Source organism: Elephas maximus, chromosome 7 (genome assembly GCF_024166365.1).
Source record: "Elephas maximus indicus isolate mEleMax1 chromosome 7, mEleMax1 primary haplotype, whole genome shotgun sequence".
Lineage (NCBI taxonomy): Eukaryota > Metazoa > Chordata > Mammalia > Proboscidea > Elephantidae > Elephas > Elephas maximus.
This window is the reverse complement of record NC_064825.1, coordinates 70094568-70115115: the sequence shown is the minus strand read 5'-3', so window position 1 is coordinate 70115115 and position 20548 is coordinate 70094568. Positions and strand designations below refer to the sequence as shown.

Sequence of the window (20548 nt, the reverse complement as noted above, 5' to 3'; positions counted from 1 at the left end):
GCTCGCTGGCAGCTAACAACAACAGCTCCAACTAAATCTTACATATAATATATATATTACCAGTCTCAGCCCTCCAATAGGAATAGGGTTTGAAACAGTCTTGCTACCTTATACCTACCATCTAAGGTTAACTCTTGGAACTTGCTCTCCTTCTGCAAGTCAGTAACTCTGTGAATCTACTTTGGATACTGTGTATTCGATTGGTGACTAACCCTATAATGGCCATTTCTACCAATTTAAAAGCTTTCCCAATAGCTTGTCCTACACTGATCCTAGTTGCCATGAATCTTCTCACGGACCACTGTACTTTGTACCCAACCTACCTATGTTTTGACAGAGGCACGTTAGCTCCTTTTTAACATTCAGTTTCTCTATTATGCCATGTTATTACTACCCATGCTGTCCTATACCTAAAATACTTCAACCATTCCTTTCTGCTTTTAGAATGATTCTAAACTTTATTCACAGAAACAAAATGGATGTATTAAATTCAGATTTCTTTAAAGGGTTCTAGGGGTTTTACCTTGAAATGCCAAATTCTTGATGAGGTCTTTTGCCATTATTACGTTCCCACCTTGAAGAAGACTGTTCAATGGGTGGCAGACCGGAAGTTCCTGAACTCCTCCTCAGCTGTGGTGTTGGTAAACTACTCCTACTGTTTACTCCCTGTTGAATAATTTAACAATGGTTAAAATCTTCACCCTTTAATATGCTGTATATGTAATATTAAAGATGGCACATGAAAATATCAATACAAATTATATTCTTAACATGTCTAAGAGAAACAGAACATTTTATTCTGTAAATCTGTCAATTTTCCTCCAAATTTCACACTCTATACTATTGTTTGGAAACCCTGGTCGTGTAGTGGTTAAGTGCTACGGCTGCTAACCAAACGGTTGGCAGTTCGAATCTGCCAGGCACTCCTTACGAACTCAATGGGGCAGTTCTACTCTGTCCTATAGGGTCCCTATGAGTCGGAATTGACTCAACGGCAGTGGGTATGGTTTTTTTTTTTTTTATACTACTGTTGTATTTATGTTCTTTCTACTAAAAAATTATTTAGCAATTTAACTAGTTGTTTTTTTTTTTCTTTTGCACATCTTACTCTTAGTTTCATGAGAAAGAAACAAATGACAATTCAAAAAGTGATACAAAAAACTTGCCCTGAAAAGCCACATCAGAGAAAAAGTTTAGGCTTTGGGAAGATCAGCTCTAATCTGATGTACATGGTAGTTAATCTGAAGAGAAAGCAGGGTCTTGAATGATTAAATTCAGACCTTCAGCATAAAATATTTAACCTAATTTTTAAAAACATTATACACTATCCAAAAGTTCAGTTAACCAGAATATTCAATTCTTGAATGTTTAGTTTAATGAGATTTACAATTTATTCTGAATGTTTATTTTATGGAGATTTACAGTTGATTTTATTGAGATAATACAGCTTCTGCTTCCCATTCATCTCCCCTATCAGCAGACTCTGAAACAATCATACAGAGATTAATATCTGTCTTAAAAAAAAAAAAAAAATTTTTTTTTTTTTTTAGATTTAAATTCTTCCAAGGATGTTGATGTTATATAAATGTTCCCAGTTAGTCTGACAGTCAGTAAAAAGTTCTTTATATAACATAATCCTTACTGGCTATAATTTAGGTCCATATAATCTTTCTGAGTTCTTAACACATATATAACATTGATATCATCTATTCCAACTCTTTTCGTTAGTAATTTTCTTTTAATGCCATTACTCTTTTCTGAAGTAACATAAGGCTTTTATATTCTTTTCCAAAAGCTGAGAGAAACTAGATATGGTATTCAAACACAGAGTTTAAAGAACACAAAGAAATATGGGTTATTTCCTGATTTCTTGTATGACTTACTCCTATCAGTAGATACCAGTACCAAAAATAAGCCTGATTAACTAGAATGCTCAGGAAATGAGGCATTTTGGTTTCCTGTTTAATTAATTTTATTGTTTAAAATGTTTCTAATATGTACCAATATACTTTTCTACTTAGTAAACATAATAACAAGCACAATACTGATGTCAATATGATTGTTATGATTAAGAATTACTAGTCTAAATATCAAATGTCAATTGAAAATGCAAAGGAAGGGCAATTTGAGTGAATACTAACTCAAGAATATATTAGAGAATTCTCTTATTCATAAATTTATTGCTATTCCTTTTGAAGTCTAACCTCTCTCATAAGGTGGGGTGCTAAAAAAAATGCCATATAACCAAGTACCATTATTAATTGGGATTTGACTAATGATATAAAAAAAAAAATTTGATTTGACTAATGAAGGTGCTACTATTTATAATAAACCTAAAAAAAAAAAAGCATCACATAACTACCTATGATTCAAATTGTGATCAGTAATAATTTTCAAACTATTTTTGCCCTAATTGAGTTTGCTTAATTTTTCAACATTTCTAAACCCTAGTGCTGAGAACTTGCAAAATAAAATTAACCAATTATCAAATCCCTTCAAAATTATATTTAACTTTTTCTTAGCTCTATGCAAACCACTACAATTAACAAATTTAACTGGTTCAAATTTTATCCTCTCTTGGCTAGTTTCCTTAATTGTAGAATACAGTAGTTGAGCTCTAATAATCTCTAAAATGTTTCCAGTTTAAAATTTTTCTGATTGAAGCTGTTGGTGAAGATATTAATAAATAGTCAAAACAAGAAAAGACACTCTGAACAAGCACAATGTATACCTATTTGGAACAGTATTGTTTTGTAAGGGAAATCCTATTTTGAAACATTCATATTTAAAGAGAAATTAATCACATATCTAATGACTGAAAAATCAGTCACAACAAGGATATCTCAATCTCTAGTGGACAAAACCAGGGAAAAAAACAAGTTTCCAAAAAAAGTGAAAATTTCACAAATGCAAAATTTAAAATAATGCTATGTAAATCATAAAATGAAAATTATAATGACCATTTCTTCTTGGTTCTTAAGAACAATTCCTGTACTCTAAAGAATAAAATAGATTAATAACAAGATTTGACTACTAGTTTGTACAAGCCTGAGATTAAATTTGTTTGTTGTTCTCTACTTCTTTACAACAATAAGAGTAATAATAAATACTTGTTACCATTCCAGTTATTACTGCCAATTACAGCAATGTTATTTAGAGTAAAAACTGAATGCTCATCTAGAATTATTTGAATTTGTATCTATCTCTAAAGTCCCAAGAGGTTCAATGTAGTATAAAAGAAGATGGTCCCTGGAAAAAAATATTCTATTTTACATAAAAGAGCAGTTTTAATTTGAAAATATTAAATGTGATAAACAGGGCTGGCTGATTACTATATTTCGACCTTGTGAAGCTTTCAATCTCCTTTCTCAGCTGGGTCCTCCATTTCAGAAAAAAATATTAAATGTGATAAACAGGGCTGGCTGATTACTATATTTCGACCTTGTGAAGCTTTCGATCTCCTTTCTCAGCTGGGTCCTCCATTTCAGAGCAGGGGTAAAATCCAGGAAACGGTGTCAGAGGATTAATCTTTGGCCTACAGGAACCTGAGAAAGCACCCATCAAGCTACTGATACTCCGTAGGGAAGAAATGACTTGTGGGGGAAGGGTTGGATCAGTCAGGAGGTCTGACACCATGTTACGAGCTTCGTTTAACACTGAAAGATCAATTCCATTTCCACCTCCAGAATTCTAGAAAAGAAAAAAGGTAAAATTATACATTTGTTACACGGAAAACTTAACATTTTAGAAAAACTTAGTCTACTTTAAATCAACGGCTCTATCTAATAATATCTAGGTAATTTAATCCTATTAAATATAAATTTTCATTTATTTGGACATGGCATAAATAACAAATGGTATAAGTCTAACTTTAAAATTTTTGATAGTGAGAATGATACTGTGAATGATTTTTTTTTTCACTAGTTTATCTTATTATATTTAATGGTATTCATCACTGCTTTGTGACAGTTTCTAACTGGCATAGAAATCTGTACTTAACTTTAAAACCTATAATTTAGACTTTTCACACATTTGAGGATTTTCTTTCCTTTATGCCAAAATATCTTTTAAAAATACAAAACATTTCTTTCATTTACCCTACTCACTCAAGAGGCAGTCTAGCACAGTGACAAAGCTTTGTTGCAAAGACACAGCAGTTTGAAATCTAAATTTTAACTCTAAATGTGTGATTTTGAGCATGTTATTTAATATCTGAACTTTTTTTTAAAGCCTTTTCGCTCTAAAATGGGGATAATAACATCTATCTCATTACGGCCTAATGTGAGAATTAAACCTGATTAAGTAAGGGCACTAAAACAATGTATAGCACATATAATTAAATGACAATAAATAGTATTATTACAGTTAATATTATAGAAAGTGATGATACAAAGATACAAATAAAATTATAATAAATAGTACTATTACAGTTAATATTATAGAAAGTGATGAGATAAAGATACAAATAAAATGGTAACAGAATTCAAAAGAGACAAAAGTAACTTTGAGCTGGATGGCTATTAAACATCATGGAAGGGGTAGGCACTGGCTGGGCCCTAAACAATTGGTAGGAAGTACTTTCTAGAAAAAGTACTTTTTAGAAAGTACAATTTAGAAGAAATATTTTATTGATGTATACATATGATTTTTATTTTTTGAAAATACATATACCTGATGTTCAAGTCTATTACCCACATAAGTACACTGATAATCAAACCAGTGAATTGCATGTGTTACTCTTGTTTGTTTTATTATACCTGAGCTTATATTGCTAGATGGTCATGTTTGGAATGTATACTTATTCAAATTGTTTAATGAGTTCACAATGAAACTGCTTATTAAGTATTTTCCACACATTTTGGAACTAAGAAATGTTATGAACTTTATTTAGGTCGCAGTAGCTAAAGAATGTCCTTATTCTTCGTAGAATTTTTTTTTTTCCTGTGCAGTGTCATTTTGTGTTAGTTTTTGTTTTAAAACATTCCCTACGACTGGGGCATTTGGGTTTCAGGGCATAGTCTAGCTATTTCTAGTCTTTATCCACTACAAATAACATTAAAACCAACAGCTCTGTATGAATGTCACTATAGGCAATTAAGCATACCTCTGACACAGCTCCCCATGATTTGCTGAACCAGAGCAAGTACATACACATGAAAATTAAACAATATAATTTACAACACTAATAGAATAATGGGGAAAAAAGGGATCATATCAATAGATGTAGAAAAAGCATCAGATAAAATTTTACTCCCAAAGCAAATGTTTTGCTTTTTCTCATATACCGCCTTCAATCTATTTTTCCCCTTCTGTGGGTCACTGGTCCACAATCAGAACAAAAATATTCTCACTCCTAATATAGAAATGTTAGTTTATTCTGAGTCTACATTATATTAATAACATTTTAAAAATAACTATATAAGTCTCACTTATTATCATTTTCTTTTTATTACATTTAAAATGTATTTTTTTAAAAAAATCTACTTAAATAAAGGTTCTGGTTATTTTAACTAGTTAAAGAAAATCTTATGGCACAGAAATATAACTTTGTAAATATAACTTGAATTTAAATGTCAAAAGTTTCATTACAGATATCAGTTATTGGTGATATCACTTATATTTACCTGATAATGAGGTTTATACCACTGCTTTAAATCCCAATCCCAAAGAATCATCTGGACAAAAAAAAAAAAATCACTTAGTTACAAACTGGAAATAAATACCGGTAAAGACAAAATACAGCATATTTAATCACAGATACCTAAAATAACTTAAAATTTGGAAGAGGAACTAGGAAGGTGAGAATGAAAATTATCTCTAGACATATCATTTCATTAATTATAGAACCTGTAAATGAAAAATCAAAAGAATAATCAGAATAGCCACTAAAATATGCTCTACTAGCCTTCAAAATATTTATTACCATAAAAAAAGGTAAATGTAAATCCAAAAATCACATCCAGTCCCTAAAAATACAAGAAAAATTATATATCATCAGACACCCCCCTCTCCATCCCCTCCAAAGGCTTATCACTTACTATCTTAAACCAGTGCCAAAGGGTGGTGCTATTTCCTTGCCAATAAATCCCTTGTACTTGTGGTCAGAGTACGAAATGGATTTATAATGTTCCACATTCTACTTTGGTGAGTAGCATATGGAGTCTTAAAAGCCTACAAGCGGCCATCTAAGATACTCCACTGGTCTCTCCCCTTCGGGAGCAAGGAAGAATGAAGAAAACTAAACATACAAGGAAAAGATTAGTCCAAAGGACTAACTGACCACATCTACCACAGCCTCCACCAGACTGAGTCCAGCACAACTAGATGGTGCCCAGCTACCACTGATGACTGCTCTGACAGGGATCACAATAGACAGTCCCAGACAGAGCTGGAGAAAAATGTAGAACAAAATTCTAACTCACAAAAAAAGACCAGACTTACTGGACTGACAGAGACTGGAGAAACCCTCAGAGTACAGCCCCTGGACACTGTTTTAGTTCAGTAATGAAGTCACTCCCAAGGTTCACCCTTCAGCCAAAGGTTAGAAAGGCCCATGAAACAAAATGAGATTAAGGGGCACAACAGGCAAGGACGAGCACACAGGAGGGGACAAGAAAGCTGGTAATAGGGAACCCCAGTTAGAGAAGGGAGAGTGTTGACATGCCATGGGGTTGTTAACCAGTGTCATAAAACAATATGTGTACTGTTTAATGAGAAACTAGTTTGTTCTGTAAACTTTCATCTAAAGTACAATAAAAAATAAATTTAAAAATTGGATTTATAAAAGCAATCCACCCCCCCCTTTGATATGCATAAGTCATGATTGTTTTCATGTTTATTTCCTTTATAGGCAAAATATGATAACTGGTTAGTCCTAAACTAGTTTTTTTCCTTCCCTTCTTCCTAGGAGAATTTCCAGCTGCTTCCCCATCCAGTAGTCACATGCTCAAGATAAGATTAGCTTTAATTCAGTAAGCCATAACTATCCCTTAGTATTAACCCTAAACTTCTTTAAAGCTTACTAAATTAATGAATAGATTTCCTCCTTCTGCTTAAAATGTGATTATGAATTCTATCTTTTTATATAGCTTTGATTGCTGTGTTGAATATAAACCTAGTTAATTTATAATACAATCATACAATTTCTATATACTGAACCATTTCTGTTGTTTCTTGTCCTTGGTCTTATGTCTCCTGGTTGCAAAAGATCTAAAAGAGTTATCCAGTCTATCACTGGTCCAATGTTTTATTGTTGTTGCTGCTGTGTGCCGTCAAGTTGATGTTGACTTATAGCGACCCTATAGAGCCGAGTAAAACTGCCAAAGAGCAGCTAGTGGATTCAAACTGCTGATCTTTTAGTTAGCAGCTGTACCTCTTAAGTATTGCACCAAAATGTTTTATTAGGAGTCAGCAAACTTTTTCTCTAAAGGTACTGATAGTAAATATTTTAGGCTTTGTGAGTCACATAAGGTCTCTGGCATATGGCATATTTATCTTTGTTTTTGTTTTAGACAGATAGAACCAAAACCAAAAACCAAACCACTGCTGTCGAGTTGATTTTGACTCATGGTGATCCTATAGGACAGAGTAGAACTACCCTATAGGGTTATGAAGGCTGTAACTCTTTACAGAAACAGACTGCCACATCTTTTGGGGGCTCTTTCAGAGGCATTGGTGGTTTCAAACTCTTGACCTTGTGGTTGGCAGCCAAGCACTTTAACTACTGTGCCACCAGGGCTCCTTCGGATGATAGATAGGGAGATATGTTGTTGGGTGCCATCAAGTCAATTCCAACTCATCGCAACCCCATGTGACATAGCAGAAATGCCCCATAGGGTTTTCTTGGCTGTAATCCTTATGGAAGCAGGTCACCAGGTCTTTCTTCCATGGAGGTGCTGGGTAGGTCTGAACTACCAGCCTTTCAGTTAGCAGCCAGCCCTTAACCATTTATAATATATATAAACTCACTGCCATCAAGTCAGTTCCAACTCATGGCAATTTCATGTCATTCAGAAAAGAACTGCGTTCCATAGGGTCAGTCTTCAATGGCTAATTTTTTGGAAGCAGATTGCCAGGCCTTTTTTTTGAGGTGCCTCTGGGCAGATTCAAACCTCCTTTCAGTTCGCAGCCTAGTGTGTTAACCATTTTCACCATCCAGGGACTCCCACACATTAAGATTATCATAACCTAAAGTCCCTAAGTTTCTTTTATACAAGATACATTTATGTTCCATTTTCTCTATGCCGTTCTTCCACAATTGCTGTTTAGACCTAACTGCAATACTTTGGAAACCCTGGTGGCGTAGTGGTTAAGAGCTACAGCTGCTAACCAAAAGGTTGGCAGTTCGAATCCAGCAGGCACTCCTTGGAAACTCTACAGGGCAGTTCTACTCTGTCCTATAGGGTCACTATGACTCAGAGTTGACTTGACAGCAATCGGTTTGGTTTTTTGTTTTTTTGGTTTTCCAATACTTTACTTCTGATTTTAGCCTGAAAAATTTTTTTGGGGGATTGAGTACGTCAACTACCGTATTAACAATTCTTCCCATCATCATAACATCTGTAAATCTGATATTTTTCTAAGTTCACTAATAAAAGTCTAAAATAGACAGCAGTGAAGACAGAATCATACGAGTGTCATTAAAACCTATCTATCAGATGTGCATCAATTCACTCATTTGCATTCTGAATTTACAAGCTTGCCTAGCGATGCTGTTGGTGTCACTGAGTCTATTCTGACTTATGTTGACCCTGCTCTCCCATTCATACGTCTACATTTCTTCCACACCATCAAGCTGTGACAGATGCATATACCTCATTTCCCTGAATAATTAGTCTAAGTAGAAGCTGATTTTCTGCTAACTCAAGCATAATTTCATTAGGACAGTTTTTAACATTGAGTCAATCTTCCTTTTCCCCTCATTTCATTCAGCTATATGGTTAAATGTTACATTTTCAAATATTTGCACTCCACTGCCAAGAGCCATATTTGTATTTATACATGCATTCTCGGTGGAGGCCATGTTGCTTCCAAGAAGGTGAAAATTGTTTCTTGAGGGCAAAAAAAAAAAAAAAATTACATATTAAAATGGGTTGTGGCCCTCCAAAGGGCCACAATGCATAAACAGATTATACTATATATCTAGGGTATTAAAATTTCACGGGGATAGAGGGACGATTAGAGGGGAAAAGTCTATAAAGGCTCCTCAAACCAAACCAAACCCGTTGCCATCAAGTTGATTCCAACTCATAGCGACCCTACAGGACAGAGTAGAACTGCCCCATAGAGTTTCTAAGGAGTGGCTGGTGGATTCAAGCTGCCAGTGTTTTGGTTAGCAGCCAAGTTCTTAACCACTTTGCCACCAGGGCTCCATAAAGGCTCCTTAAAAGCCAAAAAAAAAAAAAAAAAAAAAAACCAACCTCATTGCCATCGAGTCGATTACGACTCACAGCGACCCTATAGGACAGAGTAGAACTGCCCCATAGGGTTTCCAAAGGGCGTCTGGTGGATTTGAACTGCGAGCCTTTTGGTGTAGCAGTCGTGGCACTTAACCAAAGACTCCTTAGGGGAGTGATAATGAAAAATGGGTTGAGAAACACTGATATAAAGTAGTCCTGCTGCTTGCTTATACGGGCAACTTCATCTTAGCTTACATTCTTAGAAAGCCTAATACATTGAGCCCATTCCAAGGCTGCCTACTCAGAAGCTGCTGCTAATGCATACTTATTTTAATTGTACTATTAAAGGTCTCTAAAAAACCTTACTATGTATAATGTTTTTTCTCCATGATTACTGCTTTTAGATCTCTCTACTATAGCACCTTTAACTGCAGATATTTTCCTTACTAAATTCACTCCCTCCTGGCCTTTCATCCCATTACCATGGTTTTCTCTTGCTTGTACTTGTTATATTGGCCTTGAATCAACTCTTAAGCACAGCATATTCTTATTTCCAGTCACTCTCTCTAGAATCAATAAAAAGAATTTAACAAAAAACAGCAGGTCTCATTCTGGAATCCTCACATATTAGGAACTGAAAACAAATTCAACAAAAGCTACAGAGAGCTGGCCAACTTTGGCCTTCTATATAATTCGAACAACTAGAGTATTAGTGATTTTGAGAAAACACATTTTCTCAATAGTTAGTAGAAGATATGTGACCCAGGAATTCCACAACTAGGTATATACCTTAACTTAGAGTACTGTTATTCAAAGTGTGGTCCACAAGAAGGTAAATAAAAAAATTAAGAATAACAGTTTTAAAATTTTTATAGCAATTTGAAATTGTTGCAGCATTTTTAGTGTATTTTACAAAAAGCACCAATCCATAATGGATTGTGGGAAAAAAACCAAAATTATGCTCCTCTGCTCTAGGTCATTTGACACCAGGAGACATAAACAAGAATGCACATAGATAGGGGTAGCAAAAAACTAGATGCAATTCAAATGTCCATCAAGAGTGAAATGGAGAAATTTTGGTAGATTTATACAATGAGATATAGCATAAAAATGAAGAACAGCAACACACTATACAGATGAATCTCAGAAACAATGCAAATGAGAAAAGCAAGTCACAGAATAATATAGTATAATTTCACTTATTAAAATAAAATACATATTAAAAATATACACTTAAGAATATAAACATATGGGAAACTATAAAGAAATTCAGGGAGCCCTGCTGGTGCAGTGGTTAAGCACTTGGCTGCTAATCAAAAGGTCTGCAGCTTGAACCCGCTAGTGGCTCTGCGGGAGAAAGATGTGGCAGTCTGCTTCCATAAAGATTTACAGCCTTGGAAACCCTATGGGGCAGTTCTACTCAGTCCCATGGGGTTGCTATGAGTTGGAATCGGCTGGCAGGCAGTGGGTTGGTTTTGGTTTTGGTATAAAGAAATTCAGGATGGTGGTTATCTGAGGGAGAAGAAAAGGAAACTGGATCTGGGAAGGGCATACAGTGAACTTCAGAGTTAATAGTAACATTCAGAGTTAAATGTCTGAAGGTTTCCATGGCTGGGTAGACATGTTTGTTATCCTTAGTCTTTATACTTCATACGTATTTATGAGTACATGCGGTCCCCGACTTTTGACGGGGCTCCGTTCTGACAACTCGGCCATAAGTCAGTTCTGACATAAGTCAAATTCCTTTTTTTTTTTTTAAGTTTTCATTATTATTGCCTTTTATTATCAGTATCTCTATAAATCCAGTCTTTGTACATCCACAAGTAAACATCTGAGAATGATAACACAGGCAAATTACACACTGCAACACTATATGTAGTACATATTACTAACGATGAGATGTTAAAAAAAAAAAAAAAAGACAGGTCAAAAGTGCAGCCCATCATAAGTAGAATATGTCAGAAATCGGGTACGACCTGTATGTGTTCAGTTTTAACAAAAAAAAAAAAAGAAGAATTTAGGAAGGTAAGGAAGTAGAGACAGTGACTATGGAAAACTTTCTAGAGAAAGTGCAGTACAAGAAAAAAACCCAGTGCGAGGGAAGGGTGAAATGTACAATAGCTGAGAAAGAATGTAAACAGATTGTTTTTAACTTGGTAGGTTCTAGATCGTATTTGTATTTGATAGAAATGATCCAGTAAAGGAGAAATAATGACACAGGATGGCATCAGATATCTCAAAAGAAGCAAAATCCTTAATGAAAATACTGCTGTCTCTATAATATTAGCACTTAGATAAAAATTTAAACTAGGAAACGGTAATAGAGTATCAGCCATTATTTATCAAATTATAATCAGTGGGCCACTAGTTATTCCTCAGTGGTCTGGAATATTTAGAGTGAAACAAGGAAACAAATTAGTTTACATATATCTCATAATTGTGAAATGTAAGATTGATTCTGATTTTCACAGAAATCTATCTTTATCATCATCTTAATAACCATTATATTCTTAAAAGCTGGACAAAAAAAAAAAAAAAACCTACTGCTATGAGTTGATTCTGACTTATAACACAGCTGCCCTAAAATGTGCATTATTCTGTAACAGAGTAGAACTCATCTTAAACCAAAAAAAAAAAAAAACAAACCCAGTGCCGTCGAGTCGATTCCGACTCATAGCGAGCCTATAGGACAGAGTAGAACTGCCCCATAGAGTTTCCAAGGAACACCTGGTGGATTTGAACTGCCGACCTCTTGGTTAGCAGCTGTAGCACTTAACCACTACGCAACCAGGGTTTCTAGAAATCATCTTAGCTAATGTATTTCCATGTCGTTTGAATACTATTATTCACATCTATTAAATCTGTATTCTTTTCATTGTGTTTCGCTGTATTGCCAGTCCAAAAAAGAAATGAATGGCTCAAAACTGGTTTCCTAAAGCCGAGAACACTGATAAAAATAGTAACATAAATAACTCAGAATAAATACTAAGCCTAAATCAAGAACAGGACTCTAGTGTAAAGAGAAAATAAATCTGCAGCTGTGATATCATACAAATATATAAAAACAAAAATGTGACTAGGACAGACAACATGACTATCTAAAAGCCGGATTTTTTTTTCTTTTTTTTCTTTTCTTAGACTGGCAGTTCATTCACCCTGTGTTCTTCTGCCCTTTGTCTTCTTTGAAACTTTGTCAGATAACAACAGGAAGCCACGGGAACCTTCATGACATTTTCACCAAACAAAACATAAAAACCTCTTTGGTCAACCAATAGAATTTTTCTAGAGCAAGCACAAAATGCTTCTTATGTGAAAAACTGAAGACTTTTGTTCCTAAAATAGATAAAAAAAAAACTCTTAATAGGGGCACCATTCAGAAGATATGCTCCTCATAGCAAAAGCAGATGAAAAGATAAGCTATTGCTGAGACTTGTAAAACTAACCACACGAATGATAAACATTATGCCGGGAGAGAGTAGAGAGGAAACGATTCCCAAAATGTATTTACCGTACGACATACTGGGAGGTCACATAATAGTAAAGGCATATATATGATATAGCCGAGTAATTACCGTTACACGTGCAAACGAGCAGGTATTTTACTTGAACGCTGGGTAAATACACTCGGGGGCAGAATCCAAATCAGCTCGTGGTGTATAAACAGTGCACCAGAGGAAGGATGGTAGACAACATTTTATCTGTGAACCACTCAAAAACTCATACTATAAAAGATGAATCCCCCCCCCATTTAATGTTTATTTTATGAACTATGATATAGACTGGAAATGTGTATTGGAATCATTTCTGAAAGAGAATCACTTAACTGTACAGCAAGAAAAGGGCTTTGCTAAGCAATGAGAGAATCTCCTAACTGCATATCTACACACTGCCTTATTCACAGAAAATAGCTAGCAGCTAAGACACAAATGTTGGGCACGATTCAGTGTTAAAGGAAATAGCAGAAATGTAAATGCATCCAATTTTTAGCCACAGAGTGTACATCTTTTCAGAGTGCTATAAAAAAGGAACAAATATAAAAATACTAAAAAATAAATATAAAACATAAATAGAAAATAGAAGTGCTTTCTCTAGTGAGCTGCAAAGAACCTCTACATCCCAAGCTTTTTCACACAATAATGCCCATCAATTTAGCAACCGACCCAGCCCTGAAAGTATCTTCAGTGAGAAATCTCTTCATAATTCCAGGATCCAGGTTTAATCTGAGTATTCAACCAACAAAGACTTGCAGCCTTTCCTTATAAATTATAATTTTGGTTGGATTTTTCTAATTCAAGAAAGAGAAAAGATTAGTATTTGATTGGATATAGATTAAATCTACAACATGCAAGGCACTCACCACTGGGCTGCACACAGCAAATAATACACTGATATAAATATCTTGTAATTTTTTAGCTTTTAAAAATTGTGGTGAGTCGTTTTTATATATTTACCTAAAATTGGTGGGTGGCTTCATGCATACTGAATGTATAGTAAGTAGTATATGGATATTAAAAGTTTAAGAAACTTCGGTTGAAGTGTTCGTTCCTCCTATATAATAATCATGTAGCTCTTTTGAAATATTATTTCCAAGTACGCAGTATGAGATGTTCTGAAGATACAATGTTCTGAAGCCAGAAAAATTTTAGGCATTTAAACTACAACCAGGGAGTACCTGCATGGTGCAAACAGTTAACTCATTCAGCTGCTAACCGAAAGGTTAGAGGCTCCAGCCTGATTAGAGGCGGCTTGGAAGAAAGGCCTGGCAATTTACTGTTGAAAAATCAGCCACTGAAAACCCTATGGAACACAGTTCTACTCTGACACTCAGGGGGTCACCAGGAGTTGGAATCAACTCAAGAGGAAGTGGTGCTGGAAGAAACTTCAACTCCAATACCAACGTAGATCCTGTAACTAACTTAAACGGAGGTGAATATTGGATAGCGGTAAAAAAAAGAAATGACAGGGACCATGGTATCGCTTCAAAACATGGTTCTATCATACTATCAGACAATAGTTGATGCAAGTTTGAAAATTTAACTTGCTGTTTTTAGGAGCTTCCATTATTTTATACACAATCAGAATTTATTGCATATTTTCACACACTGTGGGTATCTGTTCAAAAACCATTTCTAAGAAAAGCATTTTCTCTAAGCTAAGCAACATGTGAGGCATATACAACTTAAAAAATTATTCAGTTGATTTGATAAAGTAAACCCAAAACTGTGCCTTTATTTAAATTCAGCTTTTCTTTGTGGTTAAGAAGTTGAATCCTGATAAAAGTTTCTGTTTGAATATGTTTATAAGTCTAGCATGCTTTACAGAGCTCTACAAAACCACCAAAACCACAGTGAAACATCAGCAGTACAACCAGGAGATGTTATCGCATTTAATTACGTCAATGAGGTTTAATTTCATTGTTCCCTATGTAGCTGAAATGAAAAACATGTATGTGCCCTCAAATCAAACTTATAGCTCTGTAATATTTATGTGAAACTTAAAAGAATACTTATGGTGATATGGCTATGAATTAACTGTTACAAAATCCTTTATTCTCAAATTTCTTGAAGACATTTTGCTTGAGTCTCAGGTACAAATCCATGCTAATGAAATCGGTCAAATATCAGTATTTCCAATTTTTTCTATTTCTATGCCTTCCAATGTAGGCCCAATGAAGAAAACCATTTAACTCTTTGATTGTGTTTATCTAATATAAATAAAAAACAAAATATGTAGATAGCCACAAAGTTTAACCAACTAAAACTGAATTTTCTAATAGTCGAAAGTGCTAAAGATAGTAACCTTGATCCTTGCGTGACAAAGAGGGGCCCCAGTCAGAAAATCTGAGAAGCAGATAAAAAGGGTGGAATGCAGGGAGAATTAGTATTACATGGAAACAAATCCCATTTATTATTCTCAGTAATCAAAAAATATGATGATGGGAGGCAGGGTCAAGATGGCAGAGTAGTCAGATGCTTCTGGTGGTCCCTCTTACGGCAAAGACCCCAAAAAACAAGTAAATTAATTATACATGATAATCTAGGAGCCCTGAACATCAAAGGAAAAGTTGAGGAATCGGACTGAGAGGCAGAGGGAGGGACAGACGGTTCAGAATCATTAAGGAGTTGCCAGACCTGACCTGGCACGAATTGGCACCCCACAGGCTGGATCCGCTGGCGCAAGCACAGTAACACAAGCAGTGGCATTCGAGATGCATTTTCCACATCAGAAGAGACCGGGCGGTGGAGAGTTCACTCATGCCACCAGAATCAGCAAAAAGCGTCACTCTTGGCAAAAGTACTTGCGTCTAATCTACCACTCAGACCAAAAAGCGCCCCTTTGGAAAAAACTCTCTCCCATTTAACTGACCCCTCCCTGCTCTGCACTGAGTCCCAATCTATTTTCAGTGATAGCTGCTTTCCCCGGGCTGGAAGTAGGACTTGTCAAGCACCCTGAGCCATCCTCCTGGCCTTAGAGAAGGAACAAATTAACAAACATGGGGAAAAAATAATCTGCCAGCCCTCCTAAGCTGGGAATTCAGGGCAGAAGCAGCTCCTTTGCCTAGGCACAGACATAAGCAGCCCATGAACTTAGAATGCCTTTCACCTCTGCATAGACCTGTGTGGGCCCATTTCAACAGTGTAGGCCCTCAGTAGCATAGTACAACAGAGTATATACCTAAAGTCTACCTTCAACTGTTTCAGCTATATGGTAGAGAGGCAGGTTCGTGATGTTTGACACCACTCTGCCTATTAAGCAGGGTCCTCATCTACCCACTTCAGGGACCTGAGGACTAGTGGCTTCAGCCACGCCACCTAGGCACCCTCGACAGAGGTCCAAGGATAAGTGGTACCTTCCGGTCCTTATAGCCAACAGCATTGGGTGCCCATAGTCTGGCTGCAAAAGCCAACCACCTAGGTGCTCTAGGGAACAGGGACACAGTTTCCTCACAGATACTCAGAGGTGATTGTCAGTCCCCTGCCTTGCTCAGCGTGTGACCTCCTACTGCAGCCAGATACCTATGCCTACACCAATCACCCCTGCTCATCTAAGACTATAGGTAAGAGCCTGCACCACAAACTTGGTGACCGACTACTTGGACACCTGAGCTGAATCCACATAAGAAAAGTAAATGGAATCAGGGGCTCGTATACCTATCAACAGCTCTAGTCACCTGGTGACAGGATGTTAGAGCTTCAAAGGTGCCAATAATCAAACTAGCTCACTCAAGCAGCCTATTTGGGTATATCAAAACAAAACAAAAAGCTAAAACACAGTAAGTAAACATAAAATAAATACAATAACTTATTGATGGCTTGGAGACAACAGTCAATATCAAATGACATAAAGAGGCAGACCATGATGGCTTCAGTAAGCTCCCAAAACAAAGAATCAAGAAATCTGGATGAGAGAACTTCCTAGAACTATCAGAGGTAGAATACAGAAGTTTAATATACAGAACTCTTTAAGAGATCAGGCAAAACACAGAACAAGCCAAGGAACCCACAGACATAGCATTAGAGGAACTTAAGAAGATTAGAGCAGAGCATAATGACAAATTTAATAGGCTGCAAGAGTCCATATAGAGACAACAAACAGAAATCCAGAAGACTTAACAATAAAATTTCAAAACTAGACAACAATAGAAAGTAATAGGAGCAGAATTGAGGAAATGGAAATCAGAATTAGTGAGACTGAAGATCAAACCCTTGACACCAACATATTTGAGAAAAATCAAATCAAATCAAATCAGATAAAAGAATTTTTAAAAAATGAAGAACTATGTGGGACTCTATCAAGAGAAATAATCTGCGAGTGATTGGAGTACCAGAATGGAGGGGGATAATAGAAAATACAAAAAATACGATGATGGAGGTGGTAACTTGGATGGTATGCTACGTAGCAGCACAATGTTAGGCACTTAATACATAATGTCTCCTTTTATCTTTACCAGAATTCTCTGAGCATTATTAATTGACAGATAACAAAACAGAGACTAAAAGAGGTGAGGTAACCTGCCCAAAATCATGTAACTAGTAAGTGGCAGGGACAGAATTTGAATCCAGATGTTCCTAATTCCAAAGCTTAAAGCATTAATGCCCCTTATGCTACACCATCTTATAATAAGAATTATTATATATTAAACACTACTGTGTGTTAGTGGTGTGTCAGGTGCTTGGTGGCACAGGTAAAATCACACCAACACTGCAAGTAGCCCCATTTTATATGTGGAGAAGCTGAGGCTTAGTGATTATACTGATTAGTTTGCATTTGCCTCCAAGATCCATTCTTTGCCCTTCTCTGGACCTTGGGGATGCTCCCCTATATACTGCATCACCTGGGCTCCCTGGTAGCTATGGGTTGGCCAGTGGGAGCCATCAGTGGGAAACTTGAGTTTATGAAGACAGGTGTAGGTTATTTCTTCCCTTCTCATGATCATACTTCCACTCAGCCACTATTCCACAGTTCTACTCCCATTACAGCAAAATTCCTTAAGAGTTGTCTTCACTTGTTTTCAATTGCTCTCTTCCCATTCTCTCTTAAACTGACTGTAATGAGGCCTTGGGATCTCATCAAATGTGCTCTATCCTATTAATGAACTTTTATCTCCATCCTTGACACAGTACATTCCCACCAAGAGATTTATCTTCTGGGGAGAACATGTCAAAAACAAATGAAGAAATCAAGATGGTAAACCTTTAAAGAATATAATTTCCATTTTCTTCTTAAACCACCACCCCCCTAAAAAAACCAAACCCACTGCCATCAAGTCCATTCCACCTCATAGCCACCTTATATGACAAAGTAAAACTGCCCCATAGTGTTCCCAAGGCTGTAAATCTTTACTGAAGCAGACTGCCACAGCTTTCTGCCATAGAGTGGCTGGTGGGTTTAAACTGCTGACCTTTTGGTTAGCAGCCGAGCACTTTAACCACTGCGCCATCAAGGTTCCTCTGACCTTTGTACCTTGAATAAATAAAATGTTTTTCCTTCAACTTACAATATGATTTTTCAGTATAATTTAAGCAAGCAAGAAATTAATAACCGTTAATATTTAAAAGGTCTTCCTAAAACACTTGAACAATTCAGGATTAAATAAGAAATAACCTATGAAATATTCTAGAACTCCAAACATGGTTAATGAACAAGACCAAAAAAGAAAAAAAAAATCTTTCCATTCTGTTAACAGGAATATGCCTCAAACTTGGCTCCAGGTCTGGAAAGAACGTTTAAGAGGAGATAACAAGTCACGGTCCTACTGGGGAGATTTGAGATTAATTTAAAACAGTGGTCAGATCACAAAATCTAGAGGCGCCCTCATCTATACATACAATAACTCAGGAAGTCTAATGCCAGAGCCCAGGCTCTCAAACACTGCACTATACTGTCTCCCACTAAGTTATGAATCAAACAGAGGAGGCTGGGTAGCTTTTCTCCCCTTGATCAGGTCTTCACATCTCATAAAACTAAAAGATCCAAAAACAGCACTGACACTCAAGTAAAACAAAGGAACTAAACGGTCCTTGGTAAGTATACCCTCTGCTTAACAAAGCAAATAAAACATATATTCTCTGACTACCCTCCACAATTTATCTGAGAATAGAAAAATTATAGTTTAAAAAAAAATAGTTTGGGCTAAGAATAATGAGTTAACCAAAGACACCAGCCTTCCTGATAGGTGGTGAGGACAAATAAAAAAATAACACACGCAAATCTTCTGCTGGGAGGACCTTTGTTTAGGAATTCTGCTCCTTGGCTCATTTGATATCTGTCTCCCTAATGTGTTCAGAGAGACACAGAGCCTTTGATTTCGCAAATAACACAATGGAAAGTCCTAATGGTATTTCACCATGGGCAGAGATTATAAATATACTTCATCATCAATTTTTTTACACTAAGAAGAAACCCTGGTGCCATAGTGGTTAAGTGCTATGGCTGCTAACCAAAGGGCTGGCAGTTCAAATCCACCAGGTGCTCCTTGGAAACTCTATGGGGTAGTTCTACTCTATCCTATAGGGTCGATACGAGTCGGAATCGACTCGACAGCACTGGGTTTTTACACTAAGATAAAGGAGCCCTGCTGGCGCAATGGCTAAGCACTAGGCTGCTAACCAAAAGGTTTGCGGTTCAAGTCTACCCACAGCCTTTTGGGAGAAAGCCCTGGCAATCTGCTCCTGTATAGATTGTTGTTGTTAGGTGCCGTCAAGTCGGTTCCGACTCATAGCGACCCTATGCACAACAGAACTAAACATTGCCCGGTCCAGCGCCATCCTTACAATCATTGTTATGCTTGAGCTCATTGTTGCAGCCAGTGTGTCAGTCCACCTTGTTGAGGGTCTTCCTCTTTTCCGCTGACCCTGTACTCTGCCAAGCATGATGTCCTTCTCCAGGGAATGATCCCTCCTGACAACATGTCCAAAGTATGTAAGATGCAGTCTCACCATCCTTGCTTCTAAGGAGCATTCTGGACGCACTTCTTCTAAGACAGATTTGTTCCTTCTTTTGGAAGTCCATGGTATACTCAATATTCTTCGCCAACACCACAATTCAAAGGTGTCAGTTCTTTGGTCTTCCTTATTCACTGTCCAGCTTTCACATGCATACGATGCAATTGAAAATACCATGGCTTGGGTCAGGCACACCTTAGTCTTCAGGGTGACATCTTTGCTCTTCAACACTTTAAAGAGGTCCTTTGCAACAGATTTACCCAATGCAATGCGTCTTTTGATTTCTTGACTGCTGCTTCCATGGCTGCTGATTGTGGATCCAAGTAAAACAAAGTCCTTGACAACTTCAATCTTTTCTCCATTTATCGTGATATTGCTCATGGGTCCAGTTGTAAGGATTTCTGTTTCTTTATGTTGAGGTGCAGTGCATACTGAAGGCTGTGGTCTTTGATCTTCATTAGTAAGTGCTTCAAGTCCTCTTCACTTTCAGCAAGCAAGGTTGTGTCATCTGCATAACGCAGGTTGTTAATGAGTCTTACTCCAATCCTGATGCCCTGTTCTTCTTCATATAGTCCAGCTTCTCAGATTATCTGCTCAGCATACAAATTGAATAGGTATGGTGAAAGAATACAACCCTGACGCACACCTTTCCTGACTTTTAGCCAATCAGTATCCCCTTGTTCTGTCCAAACAACTGCCTCTTGA

At 36.6% G+C, this 20548-nt stretch overlaps 1 protein-coding gene across 2 annotated transcripts in view; it reads right to left on the bottom strand.

Annotated features, from left to right (window-relative positions):
* The window catches only part of PDE3B (phosphodiesterase 3B), a 144403-nt gene that overhangs the window by 31880 nt on the left and 91975 nt on the right, over positions 1-20548 (bottom strand). For both annotated transcript variants that reach the window (XM_049890509.1, XM_049890508.1), the window contains exons 2-4: positions 5625-5675; positions 3442-3690; positions 524-666 (exon numbers count right to left, since the gene is read on the bottom strand). In XM_049890509.1, coding sequence (XP_049746466.1) covers positions 524-666; positions 3442-3690; positions 5625-5675 — 443 coding nt within the window. The remainder of the gene's footprint in view (positions 1-523; positions 667-3441; positions 3691-5624; positions 5676-20548) is intronic.